The following is a 21385-nucleotide window of genomic DNA, read 5'->3' on the forward strand; positions in this document are numbered from 1 at the left end:
GATTCAATATATCGAGTTACTATTCAAATCCTTAAAAATACATTTCGGATAGATATATTCAAATCCTGAGTTGAACTATAGAATGTTTGTACAGAATCAAATGCTACTGCAGTTACACCTTTATGTTATACTCATATGGTTCATATCGATGTGAAATGTTTTTTAATAAACAACTCTTTGACAGTACCATCAGACACAATTATATTATTAAAGAATATGGTGTTTTTTTTCAGGTATGAAACTTTCTGTGATACTTATCTAAATGTGAAAATCAATTTCTAAGAAAATACAAGCATCATTCATGCAATAAAGACTTGTACTAAAACGTTTCAAAAACATTGATTTCAAAAAGTTGGCAAATCCATTTATTATGTCAAACATATAATGTGCTGAAATGTAAAAATACAAGTGTTTTTATGAACTTCTCAACAAAAATTCCTCTGCGACAACAGGCAAAACAATATGGAATGAGTTCTTAGAAATAGATAATACTGAGTGGAAAATGGTCCACAAAATTCCTTTCATAATAATAAAAAATAGTAAACTTCAATGGTTCCAATATAAAATACTTAATACAATTTTAGCACCAAACTCATTTTTATTTAAAATCAAAGACGTGAATTAAAAGATGTGTACCTTTTGTCACAATGAGGAGGAAACAATAGCACATATAATATGGGAATGTAATTGTGTTCAATATTTTCTAGATGATTTTGAAGTTATTTAGAACAGAAAACAAATTGTTAACTAGTCTTTACAAAAAAACCCAACCTTTTATGATAGACATCCTTGAGAAAAACAAGGGTATACAAAATACTCTCATCCTTTAGTTAAAGTATTGAATTCATACAGCAGGGTTTAAATAGAAAAAAATTCAGTGTTCGTTTTGCATTATCATTTTTCTTCTATGAAACACCAAATATGAAAATGATGATACTGAAAAACTTGATGCCCTTTGGAAAAGATGGAACAAATCTCTCTCTCTCTCTCTCTCTCTCTCTCTCTCTCTCTCTCTCTCTCTCTCTGAAATTATCAAACACTTCTGTTATTATATATCACATTATAATTATATGATATGAAATATATATAGAATTTTTGTTCAAAAATAATAAAAAAGAATTTGTGTCCGTAACGAAAAAAGCCCGGAAAACTGATTTATTTTTAGCCTTAAAGTAGATCACTATGCACCAATCAGGCTGAAATATGCAAGGTGAAGATAACGAACAATGATCAATCTCATAACTCCTATAAGCAAAACAAAATAGATAGTTGGGCAAACACGGACCCCTGGACACACCAAAAGTGGAATCAGGTGCCTAGGAGGAGTAAGCATCCCCTGTCGACCGGTCACATCCGCCGTGAGCCTTATATTGACATCAGGTAAACGGAGTTATCCATAGTCAAAATCAGTATGCCAAGAACGGCCAAACAATCGGTATGAAACACGTCAGACAGCATTTGACCCAATGATAGGTTGTATTGACGAACTAGGTCGTTATTACGACCATAGAATTTGCGAAATGCTGACATCAATCGAGACTGTTGAAATCCCTTTACCATTATTTATGCCTCTTGAGGGAGAAATTGGGACAAAAGTTCAATGTTGTGCATGTATCCGTTGCGGAAAAGGTTAGGCAAATGTTCCCTGGGCGGATGGCCAGTTAGCCAACTGAACGCATTGACAGCGACGTAACATAATATGGGACATATTATGTTACGGTGCTGTCAATGCCGTAACACTGAGCTATTGATTCATGTCTGATATAGAACATTTCACAAGCTATTGCGCCAAATTAGATTTGATTAATTTATTACGCTACATATGTACTACTTATTAAAGTCCTTAGAAGGCGCGACTTATAAGTACCAAACACTGACAAAGTAAAACATACAAACCATAAGTACGGCAGTTCTATTCCATCCCCAAGGAGGAGTAAGCATTCACCAGTCGTGTGGGATCTACGAGATTGATCACCATTCTTTATCTTCGCCTTTCATTGATCCTTACTTCTCCTAGGCACCCGATCCCATCTCTGGTATATCCAGGGGTCCGTGTTTGCCCAACTCTCTAATTTGTATTGCTTATAGGAGTTTATGAGATTGATCACGGTTCGTTATCTTCACCTTTTTCTGATTACTGTTCGTTATCTTTACTTTTTATTTTTTACTTTTCCCCAAATATTGTTATTATTTTGGTCTGAGAATCTCATGATATAATGGAAGATTAAACATGACTGAAACTCTCCAAGCAGGAAACGTCAAACACAGGTAAATGGGAGGAGTTAAAGTCTTAGTGAGAGGAGTTGATCTGAATATTTCTTCGACCGATCTTTGTCAATCAAAGTACGGTGAAGTTATAGCCATCACACGTGAAATAAGTTAACAATTCTATTCACGAATCACTGATATCTGAAGTATGTTTAAACAGATATAAATAAGACATAATCTTCAGTGTTGCTAATCATACCAGGATCATGATGCAAACTCTAGAGGTAAATCATTTTCTTCAGAAAGAAAAATGGAACTAAATTGGTTTTCATTTCTTATGTATACTCACCTGCAATAGAAGATATGCTGAAATCTATTGAACTAGAGGACGGACTTGTTAAAATGCTATTCCTGCGGCAATGTAAATAAACCTGCATATGCATCGTTTCTGTTTTAGTTCAAATTTGAGAACAGAAAATGCATTTTTTTTCATAGATCAAGTGTGTGTCCTTCCATCTGAAAATGATGTACACGTGCTTTTAGTCAAAGCTAACACATAATTAGTATGATTTCATTTTTAACAAATTAGATCTGTTTTACTGCTGTTTTGCTTATTGCGGTCATTAATGGAGTGGATACAACATGGAAATTCCAACACCTAACTGGAGGTAAAATTATTTTCTGAAATAAAAAGGATATATGTGAACTCTAGAAAAAATATTGAAAACGAAAAATGATTTTCCAGATGCTTAGTTTACATTGTTTTATTCACGTGTGCTTCAGTGTATCATGTCTGGTTGTTTATATAAGGAATCGATTACAACATTTGGTATAGGTTATAGCAATCACTGATCTGTATATGTCAATGGCAACGTGTTAAACATGGAAATAATCCACATAGAGCAATATTTTGCATGATTTGACAATTTTTCAATTGACCAAGATTTTGATTAGCGTTAAATCTCTGTAAAATGAAAAAAAAACAACATTAAAAAAATACAATTTACTTTTCATTGACTGAACTCTTTGGAATATCCTGTAGTTTAGTCCCATCTCCTCCATTGTTAATTACCATGTTACATCTGATGGCAGGGGAAATAGCAGTAAGACGGGGTGATGTTGACAACTCAGAATATTCCGATATATCATTTAAATTTACAATGCTAATGACGTTTTTCTTCTTCCCACCAGTGAGACATGCCTGCCCGAAGAGGAATATTTGCCAGAACGGAGGACTCTGTGTTAACCCTGCAATACATTGGATGCACTGGAGATGTAAATGCCCACGCGGATTTTTTGGAAGGCTCTGTGATAGTAAGTTACTTTAGATTTATTTTTTAAAAATTTAGTTTCACACATCATAGACAGGCCATCTTAACACAGTGGAAGCTTTGTAACCAGGAGTTCGAGGCCCGTTTTTCCTTAACGGACGATTTATCATTAATGGTTATATCGGTGCAATGTCATTTTTTTTTATTAACGAGCATAAATGCATTCGTGTTCGGTTGTAGTTGCTCAGTGGTAGAGCGTTCGTTGTGTAACCAGGATATCTTGAGTTCTAGCGCTGCTCCTGCAATAGCCGCGTCAAACTTAAGACGTAGACATACCCTGTACGTAGTAATTGCTTCTTCGCCAACGCTCGGCATATAGAAGTGAGAATCACAGGTCTTTCGGATATGACCTTTAAAAAGGAGGTTCCTTGCTGCGGCAGGCATTGGTGCATTAAAGGATCCTTACTGTAACGCCCCCCTGAGCGCTACACATAGGTCTAAATTTGTGATTCGTCAGTACGGCCATGACATCTCAATATGTAACACTTATACGGTACGAGTTTTGATGCACCAGATGCGCATTTCGACAAATAATGTCTCTTAATTGATGCTCAAGCTGAAATATACAAAATCTGAAATAACAGTAAATTGGTAAGAACTAAAAAAGAAAAACCACACACACACAGAGTGCCAAAGAGTGGAGTCAAATTCGTTTACGGATAAGAGCTATGCGCGAGGGAGATAATCCTTAATTTTGAAATGAATTTCTAAATTTTATCACAGCAATTAAACATACATCCGTATTTTCAAGCTAGCAACGAAGTACTTAGCTACTGGACTTTAGAACCCCCCAGGTCTAACAGTCCACCACCAGAGATATATAGATATAGGGTTCAAGGCGGGTGTCACCGGTCAACAGGGGGTGCTTACTCCTACTAGACACCAGATATCACGCCTGGTTTGTCAAAGGGGTTGCTCTACTCTTAATTTTCTCTTCATTATGGGATTTATGGGATTGATGAGTGTTCGTTATCTCCACTTTCGTAGAATTATGTCATTTCCTAATGATATCTTTAATCATTGGTCGGTTACCAACCAGGAGTCTTTTTAGTGACAAGATTCAAAACTGTTGTGTGTGGCATCTTTTTATTTTATATTCTAATGTTTTATATTCCATACTTTTAGTGATGTCTTTGAAGTATATTTTCCTTTTTTCCAAACAATGTTTTAGGCTTTTTTCTGATCAAACCATTCACCCTTCATTACAGAAAGGAAACCAAAAGCAGAAGAATGCGGTAAGCAATAGTATTAGATGATTTTGCTGAATATGCAAACAAACAGTAACTGAATGATAAACGCTACCTGCACAAATAACGGTATTGATCGAAGAACAAATGACAGAAAGAATAGGAGTATAATTTATTGAAGATATATAGTGAATATAATCTCCACGGCAAGACCTTTCAGAACTTATAATTCTTTATGATATTTTGTCTGACGTTACAGATGATCGACACGACAATGAAATGCATGCAAAGACGCCAAAGCGAGGCTATACGGCGTATCTACTGATGATCAATGTAGAATAACATAATGAAAATGTTAGCTTATCACCGATCAGGTGACTAGTTGGAATGAAAATATGACACTTGAATTGAGAATATCATGTCCTTTGAATCAGGGAATAGAACTCGGGTATTCATAATCAACAAATTTATTACTTATGGATCGGTCAAGCTTCATGCTTCATGACAGGATTATATGGTTGACAGCATGAACATACATTGCATATTTAGAACTCGTCTAACCAAAATATGCTGTAAACACTTGTAATCCGTGCATACAGAATTCACATCTGTTAGGGCCTTAAAACAAAATTAATGCGAACCTTTTGATACAAAATGTAAACATGAATGGTGAATATGAGTTACAGTACCCTATGTGAGATTCACAAACCCTTACAAACATAGAAACGTTGCTGGATCCAGTACTTTTTCTCCCAAGCCCCTATCTTTGTTCCTCAGGAAAATATGAACAGCTGTGAAGGAGAAACTTCAAACGTATTGTGCCACAACGTATGCCAGAAGTGGTTTAAATCAAATTTGAATCCTTAAAATTTCTGAGGAACTTCTTGGAAATTTGATCGTATGACTTTTCAACACTTTACAAAGCCAGTTATCACGATATGTTAAAAACTAGAATTTTTGATACAATAGACAGTTGTTTCTTCAACAAAAATTCATAAAGGAAAATTTCATATCTAGTGATGTAGTCATTGAAATAAAAAAAAAATGTTGTTAAACACCACTCTGAGTCTATGCATAAGTATTCTGAAGTTGATATACAATATGATGGAGTTCCTCATTGACAATATCGTTGGTCCTCAAGTCTTTCAAAAGTCTTTTGGGGGCCTCCGTGGCCGAGTGGTTAGAGCATTGCGTTCAAAATCACACGGCCTCTCAGCTCTGGTCGACACGAGTTCGAATCCCGCTCGCGTCGGTAAGTGAGAAAGTTTCCCAGTTTACTTTCGGAAGGTCGGTGGTCTCTTCCCAGGTATATTGTATCTGAGTTCTCTCTTCCACCAATAAACACTGGGCGCCACCAGATAACTGAAAAATTGTTGAGTGTGGCGGAAAAACATCAATCAATCAATCAAACAATCAAAAGTCTTTTGGAAATCTCATTGGCATGAATTGTGTTCCTTTGTTCGCTGACATGTTTTTATATTCTTATGAAGCAAAATTGTTTCAAAAGATTCTACAAGAGAAGAAATATATGTTGCTGTGTTTTTCTACTCGACATTTAGATGTGGTCACAACGTTTTATCTAGTTATAATTTCGGAGAATTCGTCACTTTACGTATTCTCTCTCATATCGTACTTAAATTTCAATTAAATGTGGAGCATAAGATAATTTATTAAGATTCTTGATAAAATCGTTAAACATTCCTTCCTTAATTGGACACAATTTTCATTTGCAGTGACATAGGTAGTTCGAAGTCTTATAACTGATGTTTGATATAAAACTGAATATAATTGGGACATTGTAACAACAACTGATGATAAATGGTGCATTTGTGTTTGCTAATAAAAATATAATATCATTAGCAATGCATCATTATAACCATTAATGATAAATCGTTGCCTATAATTTTTTCTACAAATGCATTCGTTAGTAGAACATTTATCATCAGTGTATTTTCTATCAATAGTGTATTCATCATTAGTGGATTTTATATGATCACTGGTTGCCACAGAGAATTCTAGATGAAAAAGATGTAAACGCCACAAAGGGAAAAAGGTGGCAAAGAAAGCACTGTAATCCACATTTATAAGTATACTAATCGATCTATTTTTTTCATTTTGCAGACACCGATCACTGTGCCTCTTCTCCGTGTAACAATAACGGAACGTGTACATCCGGTCCAACAACCTTCTCCTGTCAGTGTACAGATGGCTATAAAGGGAACACTTGTAATGGTATGTGTTTTGTCTTTGTGTTCCCAAATAAAACGGCTTCCGCAAAATGTGGAGGGCATGACTATACACGTATGTAGATTTTCAAAATGGATTTTCCCCATTTTACTATTACAAATTCAATAAAGAAACTTAATATAAGTTGGTATTCTGGAACGTTCAAAGAATTTGTAACGTTCAAGCATGATACTTAGAATCTTTCGTAGATGTTGATATGCTTTGAAACTATGACTAGTAAGAATTGTTCAAATGACCGGGTGCTAATTAGGGGCTAGTAAGCTTATATATTATCACGTAGACGTAGGCTTTACGGCTAATTTTACAAGTGCAGAAGCTGCATTATACGAAAAGGCGTAAGTGCGCTCATGTAATGGTAATGACGAAGATAACAGTCATCAATATAACTCCTCTAAGCAATACACGATAGGGAGCTGGGCAAACACGGACCTCTGGACATACTAGAGGTGGGAACAGGTGCATAGGAGAAGTAAGCATCCCCTGTCGACCGGTCATACCCGCTGTGAGCCTTATATCTTCATCAGGTAAACGGAGTTATTCGTAGTTAAAATCAGTGTGTCAAGAATGGCCTAACGGTCTAAATTGTCCGAATTGTCAATGAAGAAGCGGAACAAACCATTGATGACAAATGAGATGATTCTAGTTTATCAATGTCCACATATCTCTACAATTCGGGCTGACGTCTCTCAACTTAAGCGATACGCATTATCATGTATGATCATTTTTGCTTAAATACGGAGAAGCAGCTGACTAGCTTTATTCCATATCTTGCCTTCTATGACCTTCAACCCAACATCATCTGAGCAAATCCCGATCATGTTTTGAGATTTGAAATTGCAAAGACTTATTGCTAGGCAGGACAAATTATTACTAATATGCATAGTTTTAAAACGACTAGATTAGCAATCGCAAGTTCTTAAGACTCAAACCAAGGCCAGCAAAAAGGCATGTTTTTCTGGAAGATTACTCCAGTAGTAAAGGTGAAAGTTCAAAATTGGTGGCAACATAAAAAAAAAGTTCATAATGATGGCGAAGTAAATGATTCCGTTTACCGGATCAAGATATAGGGCTCACGGATTGTATGACTGGTTGACAGGGGATGCTTACTCATCCTAGGCAGATGGTTCCACCCCTGGTATATGCAGGGGCCTGTGTTTATCCAACTCTCTATTTTGCATTGCTTGTAGGAGTTATGAGATCGATCACTGTTCATGATCTTCGCCTTTCATCCTGTTTTTGCAAGTATCTCCAGAGTAAGAATTTCGGAAAATCCTAATTTTAAGTATTCTATCGTGTCTGGTTAGTAAATATGTCGTTTAAGATGGATGACCAAAGATTTCGATAAGAACCTTTCGTTCTCGCTGAAAACGGTTATGTTTAAATCAATATTTAGTGCTCATGGCGGGTATGACCGTCGACAGGGGATGCTTACGCATCCTAGACACCTGATCCCACCTCTGGTATATCCAGAGCTCCGTGTTTACCCAACTCTTTATTTTGTATTGCTTATAGGAGTAATGAGATTGATCACTGATCGTTATCTTCACCTTTCATCGTTAAGCTTTCTATCTTAAACAAGACAAAATTAGTTTTTTATTAGCATAGGCAGTTCAAAAACTTATAATCGATATCAGAAATTAGATAGAGAAAACATAGCATCCTATCAACCACTAATGACAAGTGTTACATTAACGGATGTATTTGAGTTTCTTATTAAAAATGTACCCGTAAACATTTCACCAGCATAACCATAAATGGTAAAGCGTTCGATAACAATTCTCATTTCATTAATGGACGATTTATTATTAATTGTTATGAGGGTGTATTATTGATAGCATATTTTTTCATAAACCAAAACAAATGAATTCATTATTATATTTTTATTCATTAAAGGATTTGATTTCATTAGTGGTTGCCATTAAACATTCTGATTCACACGATGTAAACATGGCAACGAAAAACATCGTAAGCTATGATTATAAGTATGCTAACCGATTCATTCTTCATTTTTCAGACACCGATCACTGTGCCTCTTCTCCGTGTAACAATAACGGAACGTGTACATCCGGTCTAACAACCTTCTCCTGTCAGTGTGCGAATGGCTATAGAGGGAACACCTGTAATGGTATGCGTTTTGAATGCCTGTACATTAATTAATCGATCTAAAGAAATTTATACCGCTACAAGTAACAATATATTGACAGCCTTATAATATAGGTACTACAAGTCTGAAATCTATAGTCGTTAAATTTTCATGTTTTAAGACTCGCCAAAAACGGTTCTGTTGAAAACGTTAAGCTTTCGATCTCAAACAAGACAAAATAATTTTCATTAGCATAGGTAGTTCAAAAATTTATAATCGATGTTCAAAATTATTTTTTCATTATTCAGACACCGATCACTGTGTCTCTTCTCCGTGTAACAATAACGGAACGTGTACATCCGGTCCAACAACCTTCTCCTGTCAGTGCACAGATGGCTATAAAGGAAACACCTGTAATGGTATGTGTTTTGAATGGCTGTGCATTAATCAATCAATCTATAGAAATTTACCGCTACAAGTTTGCTCCGAATGCTGTATGGTATATGTCACACTGCCCTCTTCCATTATTCAGACACCGATCACTGTGCCTCTTCTCCGTGTAACAATAACGGAACGTGTACATCTGGTCCAACAACCTTCTCGTGTCAGTGTACAAATGGTTATAAAGGAGACACATGTGAAGGTATTTATAGTTATGTGTACTGTGATGATGGTAATCGTCAGAACAATTCCACTGAGGTTTACTAGTATATTGATATTCCAATGTCTTGATGACAGTTCAGACAAACCTGAAAATACTGACTAATGACAATTAGAAAAAGAAAACCCCTTTGCTTATCTGTGCTAAAATCTCTAGTGAGCTTTTCTGATCGCCATTTGTCTGTCGTCTATCTGCCTGTCCGTCCGTCTGTCCATCCATAAACTATTGACATTTTTTGTTTTCTCCCCTAAACCAATGGGCCAATTTTACTAACACGTTGTACGAATCACCTGTGGGTGTGTTGAAGCGAATTCCATGCTCCATTGAAAGGGGATACAATAAAAAAAAGTTTACATAGGATGTGGTTGTGCAGATTCAAGTTTGTTCAAATTATGGTTCTTTGAAGTACGGAGGCCACGATAGGAGATGCAAGTTTTTCATGGGAATATATATGAGAGAAACTTTCGAAATTTTCCAATCAACAATAGCAGGGTCCTGATTGTGCATATTAATGTACAGGTATTTATGTATTTAACATTCAAATGTGTTCAATTCAGCTGTCCAGAGATAGGGTAGGACCACGTAAGGAGATCAATGTTTTAAATCGGAATATACAGGAATTAATTCAAACAAACCCTTTTCAAGAAGAGCTGCGCCACATTAACTCGGATTAAAATGAAAATGTTCCATAGCTGTTTTATGTCGGGGAATATTGTTTTGTTTACCTCTCCAAAACTTTAAACTTGTCCATAACTTTTGAATGATGAGCAATGAAGCTCACATATTTTATATGCATGCTGTATCTAGGATGTTATATATATGTTATACCTTCGCACAAATTATAGATTAAAATTAAGATAAATATATAAGACCAAAGAAAAATGATATATAAGTATTTAACAAGCGTTTGACATGGATCTTTTAAACATAGACAGCTTATGACTTGAGAACGTTAGTGACCACCGACAAACTATTTTGATATTATCCCCGTGATACCACTAAAGACCTGTATGCAAGGTGAAGATAACGAACAGTGATCAATCTCATAACTCTTATAAGCAATACAAAATAGATAGTTGGGCAAACACGGGCCCCTGGACACACCAGAGGTGGGATCAGGTGCCTAGGAGGAGTAAGCATCCCCTGTCGACCGCTCACATCCACCGTGAGCCCAATATCCTGATCAGGTAAACGGAGTTATCCGTAGTCAAAATCAGTGTGCCAAGAACGGCTTAACAATCGGTATGAAGCATGCCAGACAGCATTATCTATAATGCGGAAGATGTCAGAGTGAAAAACATTTTCAGGTTTTAATCATTAATTTTTTATTGAAAGAATTTTTTGATTGATATATTTCTACCTTTTGCTAACTTTCATATTTCTGGGAATATTGTCAACTCAACGACATCATGTTTCTGGGAATAGTGTCAACCTAACGACATCATGTCTCCAATCATGTCTGAAATTTTGACTTTGTGGCTAAATTCGTGTTTTGAGATGAAGAGCTGAGAAGCATGTCCTCAAAATTCAATGAAATGCTGATAACTTTAACTCGGAAGTATTTTGATTATTCGAAATGGACAGCACTGTATTCAAAAGAAATCACATTATCCCTGAAATTCTCATGAATATTGGTTGAAGAATTTTTGAGAAATTATCTGCCAAAAGCTGTCATGAAAATTAATAATAACGAGAAATCGTGTGCACAAGAATTGCAAGAAAAATAGTAACAGAAAAATCTTAAATCTTCCATTGGAAACGGAATACCTTGATAAAAGTAAAAAAAAAAAAAAACCAAAAAAAAAAAAAACTAGTTCTAATTGTAACGGGGACCGTTACATACGTTCCCCAAACCTCCCCCAATTAAAAAGTGATGTCCTTGTGAATCTATAGCAAAAAATCATTTTATTTTAGCCTTTAATTACATGGAGTACGTTCAATATGGTCATTTCAGTACCAAAAAATGAAAGAAAGCGTTGCACGCGCATACACGCGCACGCGTGTATGATTCCGAATTTTTGTTGATGTCGTTCAACAGGCATTTGTAGCATATACCCACAGTGTAAATTTCATAACGTTTCCACCAAATATAAGGAAGTTATAGCGATTTTAAAATCGTCCAATCAGAATTCAGCACACTTGCATGCACGTGCTGAGCAGTAATTCTAACCACAGCAATTTGTAAGGAGTACCAAGACACATCTAAACCATTAATATCAATAGAATTTGATGAAAAACAAAAACGTTATCGTCCTTTAAAAATTAAACATTTAAAAAACGTTGCACGCGCATGCGCGTGTACGTTGGCATTTTTTTGTTACACCAATATATAGATACACATATTGTTTACGTATGCTGTGAATATCATCTCATTCGCTTCATAAATAAGATAGTTACAAACGTTTTAGTATTATCCAATCAAAATGAAGTGCACGTGCATTCGCGTGCAAATTGGTAATTTTGACCATGCAAATCAGTTAAGGGTCTCAATATCTACCTATGCTATGAATTTCAAGCCATTTCAATGAACAACAAAAAAGTTAGACTGATTCCAAAGTTAGTGTACAAATTTTGTAATGCGCGTGCTGACAAAATAACTATTATTTTTCATATGTACAAATGATACACTATCATCCTATTTAGGTTTTATATCGCTTCCTCCAATATTCTGATTTTCCATTTTTTGTACCAAAATTGCAATGCACGTGCGCGCACATGCATGCACGTGCAGACAAAATGACTATCACTATGCACATCTACAAACGCTATAATATCATCCTGGAAAGTTTCATATCGATCCCTTTTGTAGTTTCTGAGAACACTACCGGACAAAAAAGTACCGGAGAAAAAGAATAATAATAATAATAATAACTAGATGCGATCTCGTTGCGAGCAACGAGTGGGTCTTCCGTCCAATTTTAGATGTGATGAGATAAGAATTTGACCGAGATTTTCGTTCATAAATAATGATACAAATATATTGTGTAGACAATTTAGCTTCGGTAATGTTTTACAAATATTCATCATTTAAGTGTTATAAATTAAAGAATCTCTGCCGCTCTCGGCCACTAATTAAAGAGGTCAGCCTTTTTTTCGACAAAAAAGTTAATAATGTTATTTACTGCGATACAAATTCGAGACTGATCATGCGAGTCATGTCGCCCGGAGGCCTATTTTTTTTTTTTTTTTTTATATATATATCATTCTAGATATATCTCGCAAAACTGAACAAATTTTGTTCTACATGTCCTATCAAAATTTTCTTGAGAAAAAATTATTGATTGCGACATTTATCAGACTGTTAAGGCGAGTCATAAAGCCCGTGGGCCTTTTTCTTGATATCGTTTGAAAAATCTTGCAAAACTGAACAACTTTTGTTCTACATGTCTTATCAAAAGTTTTTCGAGAGAAAAGTTATTGATTGTGACACTAATCAAACTGTTCAGGCGAGCCATGAGCCCGTTCGCTTTTTTCATGATGTTCGGAAGATCTTGCAAAACTGAACAACTTTTGTTCTAGATGTCTTGGTAAAAGTTTCTTGACAAAAATGTTATAGCTTGCAACAATAACCCAACTGTTCAGGTGAGCCATGAGACCCGCAGGCCTATTTATTAACATCGTTAGTTAACGCTTGCAAAACTGAACAACGTTTGTTCTACATGTCTTATCAAAAGTTTCTCGAGAAAAAAGTTATTGATTGTGACACTAATCAAACTGTTCAGGCAAGCCATGAGGCCCATTCGCCTTTTTCATGATGTTGTTCGAAAGATCTTGCAAAACTGAACAACTGTTGTTGTAGATGTCTTATTAAAAGTTTCTTGACAAAAATGTTATAGATTGCAATAATAACTCAACTGTTCAGGTGAGCCATGAGACCTGCAGGCCTATTTATTAACATCGTTAGTTAACGCTTGCGAAACTGAACAACTTTTGTTTTGCATGTCTTGTCAAAAGTTTCTCGAGAAAAAAGTTATTAATGTTATTAATTGTGATACAAATTCGACTGTTCAGGCAAGCCATGACGCCCTGAGGCCTAGTTTTTGATATCATTAGATAGATCTTGCAAAACTGAACAACTTTTATTTTACATGTCTTATCAAAAGTTTCGTGAGAAAAAAGTTAATCATTGTAACAGAAATTCAATGGTTCAGGCGAGCCATGAGGCCTATGGGCCCATTTCTTGATATGAAACGAAAGATCTCAATAAACTGTACAACTTTTGTTATATATGTCTAAGCAATATATTTACCAGTAAAAAGTTATGATTTAAAACGTGGGAAATAATTGGACACTTTTTAAAACTCCATTTTCGACCCCTACCGAGCTTCCATACTAGGCACTTCCGGAAATTTTTAAAACCAATGTGCACAACTACAACATGTCGTCTAACATCACTGAAAATTTCAGCACTCTAGCTTTTATCGTTTTTGAGATGTTGGCCGGACAAAATGGTCACCTGAAAATCGATAAAAGGGAGATAACTTCCAACCGGAAGTGAATTTTCAAAAATCCAAAAAAAGATATAAACTTCAAATAGGAATGCATCAACCCCAAAAATTTGAAGTAAATCGATCAAGCCATCTCTGAGAAATCCTCTGCACAAAATCGGTAAGGAAAAAAAAAAAGAATAAAAATAATAATAATAATAAGAAAAGTGAAAAATCAACAATAGAATAATAGAAGGTTCTTCCGCTGAAGACGGAAGACCCTAATAATAAGAAACAGAGTAAAAACAATATGTTCCCAAACTTTGTTTGGGGAACATAAAAAAAACCAATATGATAAAAAAAAAAAAAACGTCCACTGGAGATAGATTACCCGAAAATCAGTATGTTCTCAAACATGTTCTCAAACAGTATATATCAGGGGAAATCTATAATGATCATTTCAATCTTGCAGTGAAACTTCCGTTTAACAGTTGCATGGAGATATTACAGAGTGACGGAAACCTGAAAGGAAAAGATGGAACATATATGATAAATGTAGGCGGCCCCAATGGGACGGTGTACTGCGACATGACAACCGATGGAGGAGGCTGGACGGTATGTTTGTGTAATGTCTTCAGTTTCAAAGCATAACATCCCGATACACTGCATTTTCATTGAGAATTGCGTTGTCGTTTCTGTTAGATGGTCTATCTGATCCCACCTCTGTATATCCAGGAGTCCATGTTTGCTTTACACTAGTATCAAAGGAATGAAATTTTTTGCTGTGGTCTTCAGCTCGATATTCAGGTAAATTTACTAAGTTTTATCTATCAACAACGATCAATCTCGTTCATACATTCCTGCTCAAACTCGAAATAAAACACATCATCAAGTCTTCCACATTTGTTTCCTAGTTAGATAGTTTATTGATCATAGATGTTAACGGCAAAATAACTACTCAACTTTATGACAAAACGGGATGAAATCAGCCTCTCCATTTTCAGTTTCACACACAGATCTTGAAATATTCCAATATAACCTCTCAGCTAGTTCGATACACTAGAGGCTTGTTCTCTGTACAGTCAGTTTTGAAATCGAGGCTACTAACAAATGCGTTGATGTTACGGGGGTGTTAGCAGTTTCGTTTCAGGCCAACATTTCTCATATTTCATAGTCGTTATAACTTTCTTTTTTATCAATACAACCTGTCTTTCGGTAAAATGCTGTCTGACATGTTTCATATCAACTGAGGTCGCTTTTTGTATTCTGATTTTGACTATGGATTTTTTTTTGGCTTACCTGCTAACGTCGGCTGAGTGACCAATCGACAGGGGATATTTACTTCTCCAAGGCATCTGATTCCACTTCTGTTGTGTCCAGGAGTCACATTCGCCCTATTCTTAATTTTGTATTCTTTATCGTACTTTTGAGAATGATCACTGTTATTTTCACCATAACACTGTTAGCTTTTATTGTTAGCTTAATAATGCGGTAAGCTTTAAGGAATTCGCCTATGCATAAATAGGTACATGAAAGATGAAGATAACAAACAGTGATCAATCTCATAACTCTTATAAGTAATACAAAATAGATAGTTGGGCAAACAAGGACCCAAGGACACACCGCAGGTGGAATCAGGTGCCTAGGAGAAGTAAGTATCCCCTGTCGACCGGTCACACCCGTCGTGAGCTCTATATCCTGATCAGGTAAACCGAGTTATTCGTAGTCAAAATCAGTGTGCCAAGAACGGTTTAACAAACGCTATGAAACAGGTCAGACAGCATTTGACCCAATGATAGGTTGTATTGACCAACTAGATGTTATACCTACCATAGAATTTGCGAAATGCTGACTTCAATCGAAACTGTTAAAACCCCTATACCATCAACTTGTTTGTCAGTAGCTGACCTCGATATAAAAACTGATCATACGCAGAACAAGCTCTTGTGTATCGAATCAGTTGAGAGATATAAAAACTATATGCAGGTGATATTGGAATGTTGCTACATAAATATGAGAAGTTCACAATGGAGAAGCTGAAATCATCCCGTTTGTCATACAGTTGCCATTAATGTCTACTTTCGATAAAATATCCAAGTATGAAGCAGAAGTGGACGACTCAGCGGTGTCTTTTATTTCGATCTCACAGGGATATATCGAATCGACATATGAATGAAAGTTAATATTGTTAATAGACAAAACGCCGTCGATATATCTAAATGTCGAATTGAAGGCCACAGCAAGAACTTTTTTCTTCTGACGTAGAAGTTTTTGAATACATTCTGCTTCATATGAATATAAAATCAGGTCAGCTAACAAAGGAGGACAATTCGTGCCCATGGGATTTCCAACAGACTGTTGGAAGACCTGATCAACGAAGATATTGGCAATGAGGAACTCTAGCATATTTTGTATTTCTTCAGAATACTTGTGCGTGGAATCAGAGTGGTGTTTCACAAAGTAATTTATTTTGGATGACTGATCACTAGATATGAATATTTCCGTTTTCCATTTTTGTTGAAGAAGAAACTGTCTATGATGTCAAAAGGTCTACTTTTTAATTTATCATGATGGATGGTCGTGTAAATTGTTGAAAAGTTTACATATATCAGTATAAATATTATTTAAAGAAAATCTTTTATTTGTTAGGATGAACCAATGAGGGGCCCACACACAGGTGAATGCCTACACCATGGTGTTATCATATATCACCATACGGGTATAAAAACAGATAAAATGATTTTTGAAAAACTTCTCGTCATGAAAGATTGAATCGTCTTCGGGTGGGGAGGGGTTGTGAATGGATTGTACGAAACGGTAGGCAGGATCTTCACGCTTTTCAGTTTTTGGGGGGCATTATTTAGTTCTTCTATGGGTTAGTTTAAAAACGAAATAGTTTCAATATCATAGTAATTTTCATGATATTAAAAAGGCTGAAAAAAAATGACTTATGAACACTTTGGAATAAAAATAAACGATGCATAAATTATATCGTCATGGAATATTGATTTTTTAAACTTTATTTAATCAACGCTCTATTGAATTCATTAAAAAAGGTCGCCCTAGGTTCGCTATTTTTGTGCATTTAATGTGAGTGTGCCGTTAAAACACACTTGAATTTTGTATATTCTGAAAGGTAGATGTTGAATAAACCCATACATTTTTACATACAACAGATAAAATAGTTAAAAAATAAACTTCTTGATAGGCAAGCCTGGAACATATACTTGGGCGGAGGGGGTGTATCTAGACATCGCATTAACCAGTCGATAAGAACATATCACCTTGGAAAAGAAGAGAGAAAAAAAAAAGAAACAATCAAAATATGATTGAAATAGGTTGAGAAATAAATCAATTACACTGTATATAAATGAATAGATTAAATAAATAATGACTAAATACAGTTATGATGAACAGATATGCGAGCGGATTTAACATCCAATTTTAATTAGATTGTTGCATTTGCCTGAATTTTTAACCTCTAGTATACTGCATTCATTTTTGAGAGACAAAAAAAAATATAAACACCTCTTTTGTCATATTTCAATTGCCTCCGACTATGTTTACACCTTCTGTACGAATGTTAATTCCAAATACCAGGATAAGTTGACTATATTGTGGTAAAAAAGCACCTTGTAATTTTAGTAGAATATAAATATTATACACAGGTCGGTGTATGCCAACAGTTCCGATTAACAATTTTGATGAAACTATTTTTTATTTCAAAAGAGAAACTTATTCATGCAAGTGTAACAAGACAACTGAATTATTCCTCCCCCCCCCCCCACCAACTACCACAGGCAGAGATATACACGTCCCTGTACTTGTTTGAAATTACCAAGGGTGATAAAATGGTATTGGATTATGCTCTGTTTGGGTTTTTTCATAATAAAGTGGGTTTTTACGGGTATTTGCAGATTTTCACTGTTGAAAGCCCATTTTAGAGACATTTGAAATAATTGCTTAATTCCCAACAATGTTTATCTGTCCTACGTCTTATGTCGAAGTGACTTGCATGTTTTGCACGGTCTTTACGTGTGATTTGAACGATCTGCACGTTTCTGGGCGTAGCTTGATCATGCACAGAACGATTCTTGGACGAACGATTTTCACGGAACACTGAACAGTCTGCATGAAACGCTGAACAGCTAGCATTTTACTTTTTTTTAACTATTTGAATCGGTTAAGGACAACCGCTCCATTATTATATTATGTCTTTCAGATAGCTTGAATTATCTCAAATTTGATGTCTTTGATTATAGATCATACAAAAGAGACAGGATGGATTAACGGATTTTTATCGAAATTGGACCGATTACAAAAACGGATTTGGAGATCCGTCCAAAAGCTATTGGATTGGTAGGAATATTACTTATTTGGGATAATTAACATAGTCATCCATGGTAATCATAGCATCAACTTATTGGTCAGTACCATGCCTCGATTCAAGAATTGACCATGTGCATATATGCTTTTACATCCAGGCAAGCTGAAAGCTGAAAGATGAAAATAATGATCAATGATATATAATCATAAAGGAAGGTATATCAAGTAACACAGAAATTAATTATGCAAGGATTCCGACAGTTCACGGAACATATGTCATTTGAAGTCAGTATTTCACAAATTGTGCGATCGCTATATTGTTCTAATTTGCAAGAATAATCTGTTATTGGGTGGAATGTTTTCTGACGTGTTTCTTTTGACCATGGGTTCACAACGTGATACAATCTAATTAAGATTAGGGTTGAGTTTTACTAAACTTCGTAAGTTCAAGATTTCATCGTAACCTTAATTTACGATAAATATCCGTCTTATTAAACCTCTTAACTTAAGTTATGTTAAAAAATCATAGTAACTCCACGACAGCCTATGGGCTATCTTAAGTGAATATGTTTTCGTAAGTTATTTGTCAACTAAATAAAAAATGGCTGCCCTCATGCATTATTTGAACCGAAACATATTCCTCACGTAACTTATCTAATTCTTTTATCACTTCTGGTTTACTAAACACAGAGGGATATATGGTGCTTACTTTTGTTTTGATGTGTCTAATGCTGAATTTTAATATTCCTCTTACACTTTTGATCCATTCTGACAATATATCAAGTTCTTCTTTTTCATATTTAGCCCATTGTCTGGCATAATCTTCGACAGAATTCATAATAAAGATGAAGTTATATCGCCAATTAAATACCGAGGTTGTCTGTATTTAGGACCTTTAAGCATAAGTGATTTGATGTCCTCATTTTTAACTATATCAACATAACCAGTAATGACATGTCTAGCTGGACTATAGTTGAAAGAAGACGAAACCCAAGAACATGTAGATGGATTAAGTATAAAATGGTCTATATCTAGGCACTGCAAAGTTTGTTTATAGTTAAAGAGGCTGGATGCAGTAGTAGAAGTATATTTGCAGGAAATACAGGGTGTAGACTTGAACTTGAAATAAGGTGGAATACAAGACTGAACTCTATTATATATTTGTACCATAATTTTAATGCTGTTTTCAATTTTCACTAATTAGGGAATGATGCAATTCATAATCTGACTACGACGAATAATCAGGAGCTTCGGGTGGATATTTCCACTTTCGATGGTGAGATTTTGTACGCCCTGTACTCCTCATTTGAGGTTGGGAATGAAACCAGTAAATACAAGCTCAATGTATCAGGATATACTGGATCGGCGGGTATGTATGGTTAAAATGTTATTCCGATTCATCACAAACTATTTACATATAGAATGAATTTAATAGATATAAAACAATACAATATATCAATACCTTGTGATCACTCATTTAAAAATAATTTAAACACAACTCTGAATTAAAAACAAATACTCAATGACCGATAACTCATCCAAAAATAACTTAAACACAACTCTGATTTTACGCATTACGCACAAATACTCAATAACCGATCACTCATCCAAAAATAACTCAGTATGTAGTAGCAACATCTACCACAAACATGTAAAGATAAAATTTCTAAAATATAATGGATCTTCATTACATAAACAACTTAGCTCTACCCAGTGGTATGAACTCGAAATCTAGATCTCATAAATTTTGGTAGAGGATGTATATAGTCAAGATAATAATGCAGACATTTTGCCTCCTTGGTGTTCAGAAGTGAAGAGAAAATGTTACTAAGATATAAGGTATTTTCAGTCTATGAAAAGCTGAAGATAACGAAAAGTCATCAATGAAAGGTGAAGATAACGAACAGTGACCCCATAACTCCTATAAAAGTGAATTTAGCAAAGAGTGACCTCATAATTCCTATGAGGAGTACAAAATAGATAACATGGCAAACACAGACTCCAGAAAATGCGAGAGGTGGGTTAGGAGGAATAGCCGAATAGACATCTCATGTTTATCGGTAACACCCGACACATGCCCTTTATCTTGATTAGGTAAATGGAGCAATCCGTAGTCAAAATTAGAAAGCAAAGAACAGCCAATAAAGATTGGTTTGAAAAATAGCAGACATAATTTCTCCCAGTACCAGGTTGTAATTGCATATTAGATCATAATTCAAAATCATTATCAATCTTGTTGTATTGAGATTAATGTTATTAAAATGACAATACGGTGTTCTAGGGAATGTTCTCGCCAATGGGACGATGTTCACTACATTCGACCAAGATAATGACGAGTCCGGCTACAAGAGTTGTGCGATAGCTCACCATGCAGCCTGGTGGTACAGTTATTGCGGTTATTCTAGCCTGAACGGGAAGTACGGAGACCCTAAAAGCAGACATTACGAATTCGCGTTCTGGGGGTTTCGATACAATTTGAAAAGAGCCATAATGATGATTAGACCTAAAAACAACTGAATAAACCTTGTCTGAGATATATATATATATATATATATATATATATATATATATATATATATATCGGCGTTGTTGTCAACAAAAATACCGCACATGCATGCATTGGATGATTCATCCAGATTGATGTAACACTTTTAGTTAGATGAGTATTTTTCTGCCAATGATGAAATTATTTGAACATATGAGAACTTTGGAGATTTCGATAACTCTTTATCAAGATTGCATGACTTAAATGTTAGATAATTGAGAAGTGGACATTACATGTATATTTGAGATCATTTAAAACAGAAAATCTACAGGAACAAACACGACTAACTCACTCTGACTGAGTTAAGATATCTTCTGAAAACTTGAGCATTTCATTAATGATTTATAAGATTTTATGATTGAAAATTGTG

The 21385-nt window shown here is 35.2% G+C and overlaps 1 protein-coding gene across 1 annotated transcript; it reads left to right on the top strand.

The window, feature by feature from the left end:
* Positions 1-2230: 2230 nt before the first annotated feature.
* LOC130053661 (ficolin-2-like) lies at positions 2231-20987 on the top strand. Its single transcript, XM_056161041.1, has 12 exons — positions 2231-2268; positions 2453-2492; positions 2798-2876; positions 4748-4774; positions 6848-6958; positions 8988-9098; positions 9365-9475; positions 9589-9699; positions 14617-14759; positions 18407-18503; positions 19675-19839; positions 20752-20987. The coding sequence occupies exons 1-12, from the start codon at positions 2231-2233 to the stop codon at positions 20985-20987; spliced, it is 1269 nt and encodes a 422-aa protein (XP_056017016.1).
* The last annotated feature ends 398 nt before the right edge of the window (positions 20988-21385 follow it).

This window comes from Ostrea edulis, chromosome 3 (genome assembly GCF_947568905.1).
Source record: "Ostrea edulis chromosome 3, xbOstEdul1.1, whole genome shotgun sequence".
NCBI classification, from domain to species: domain Eukaryota; kingdom Metazoa; phylum Mollusca; class Bivalvia; order Ostreida; family Ostreidae; genus Ostrea; species Ostrea edulis.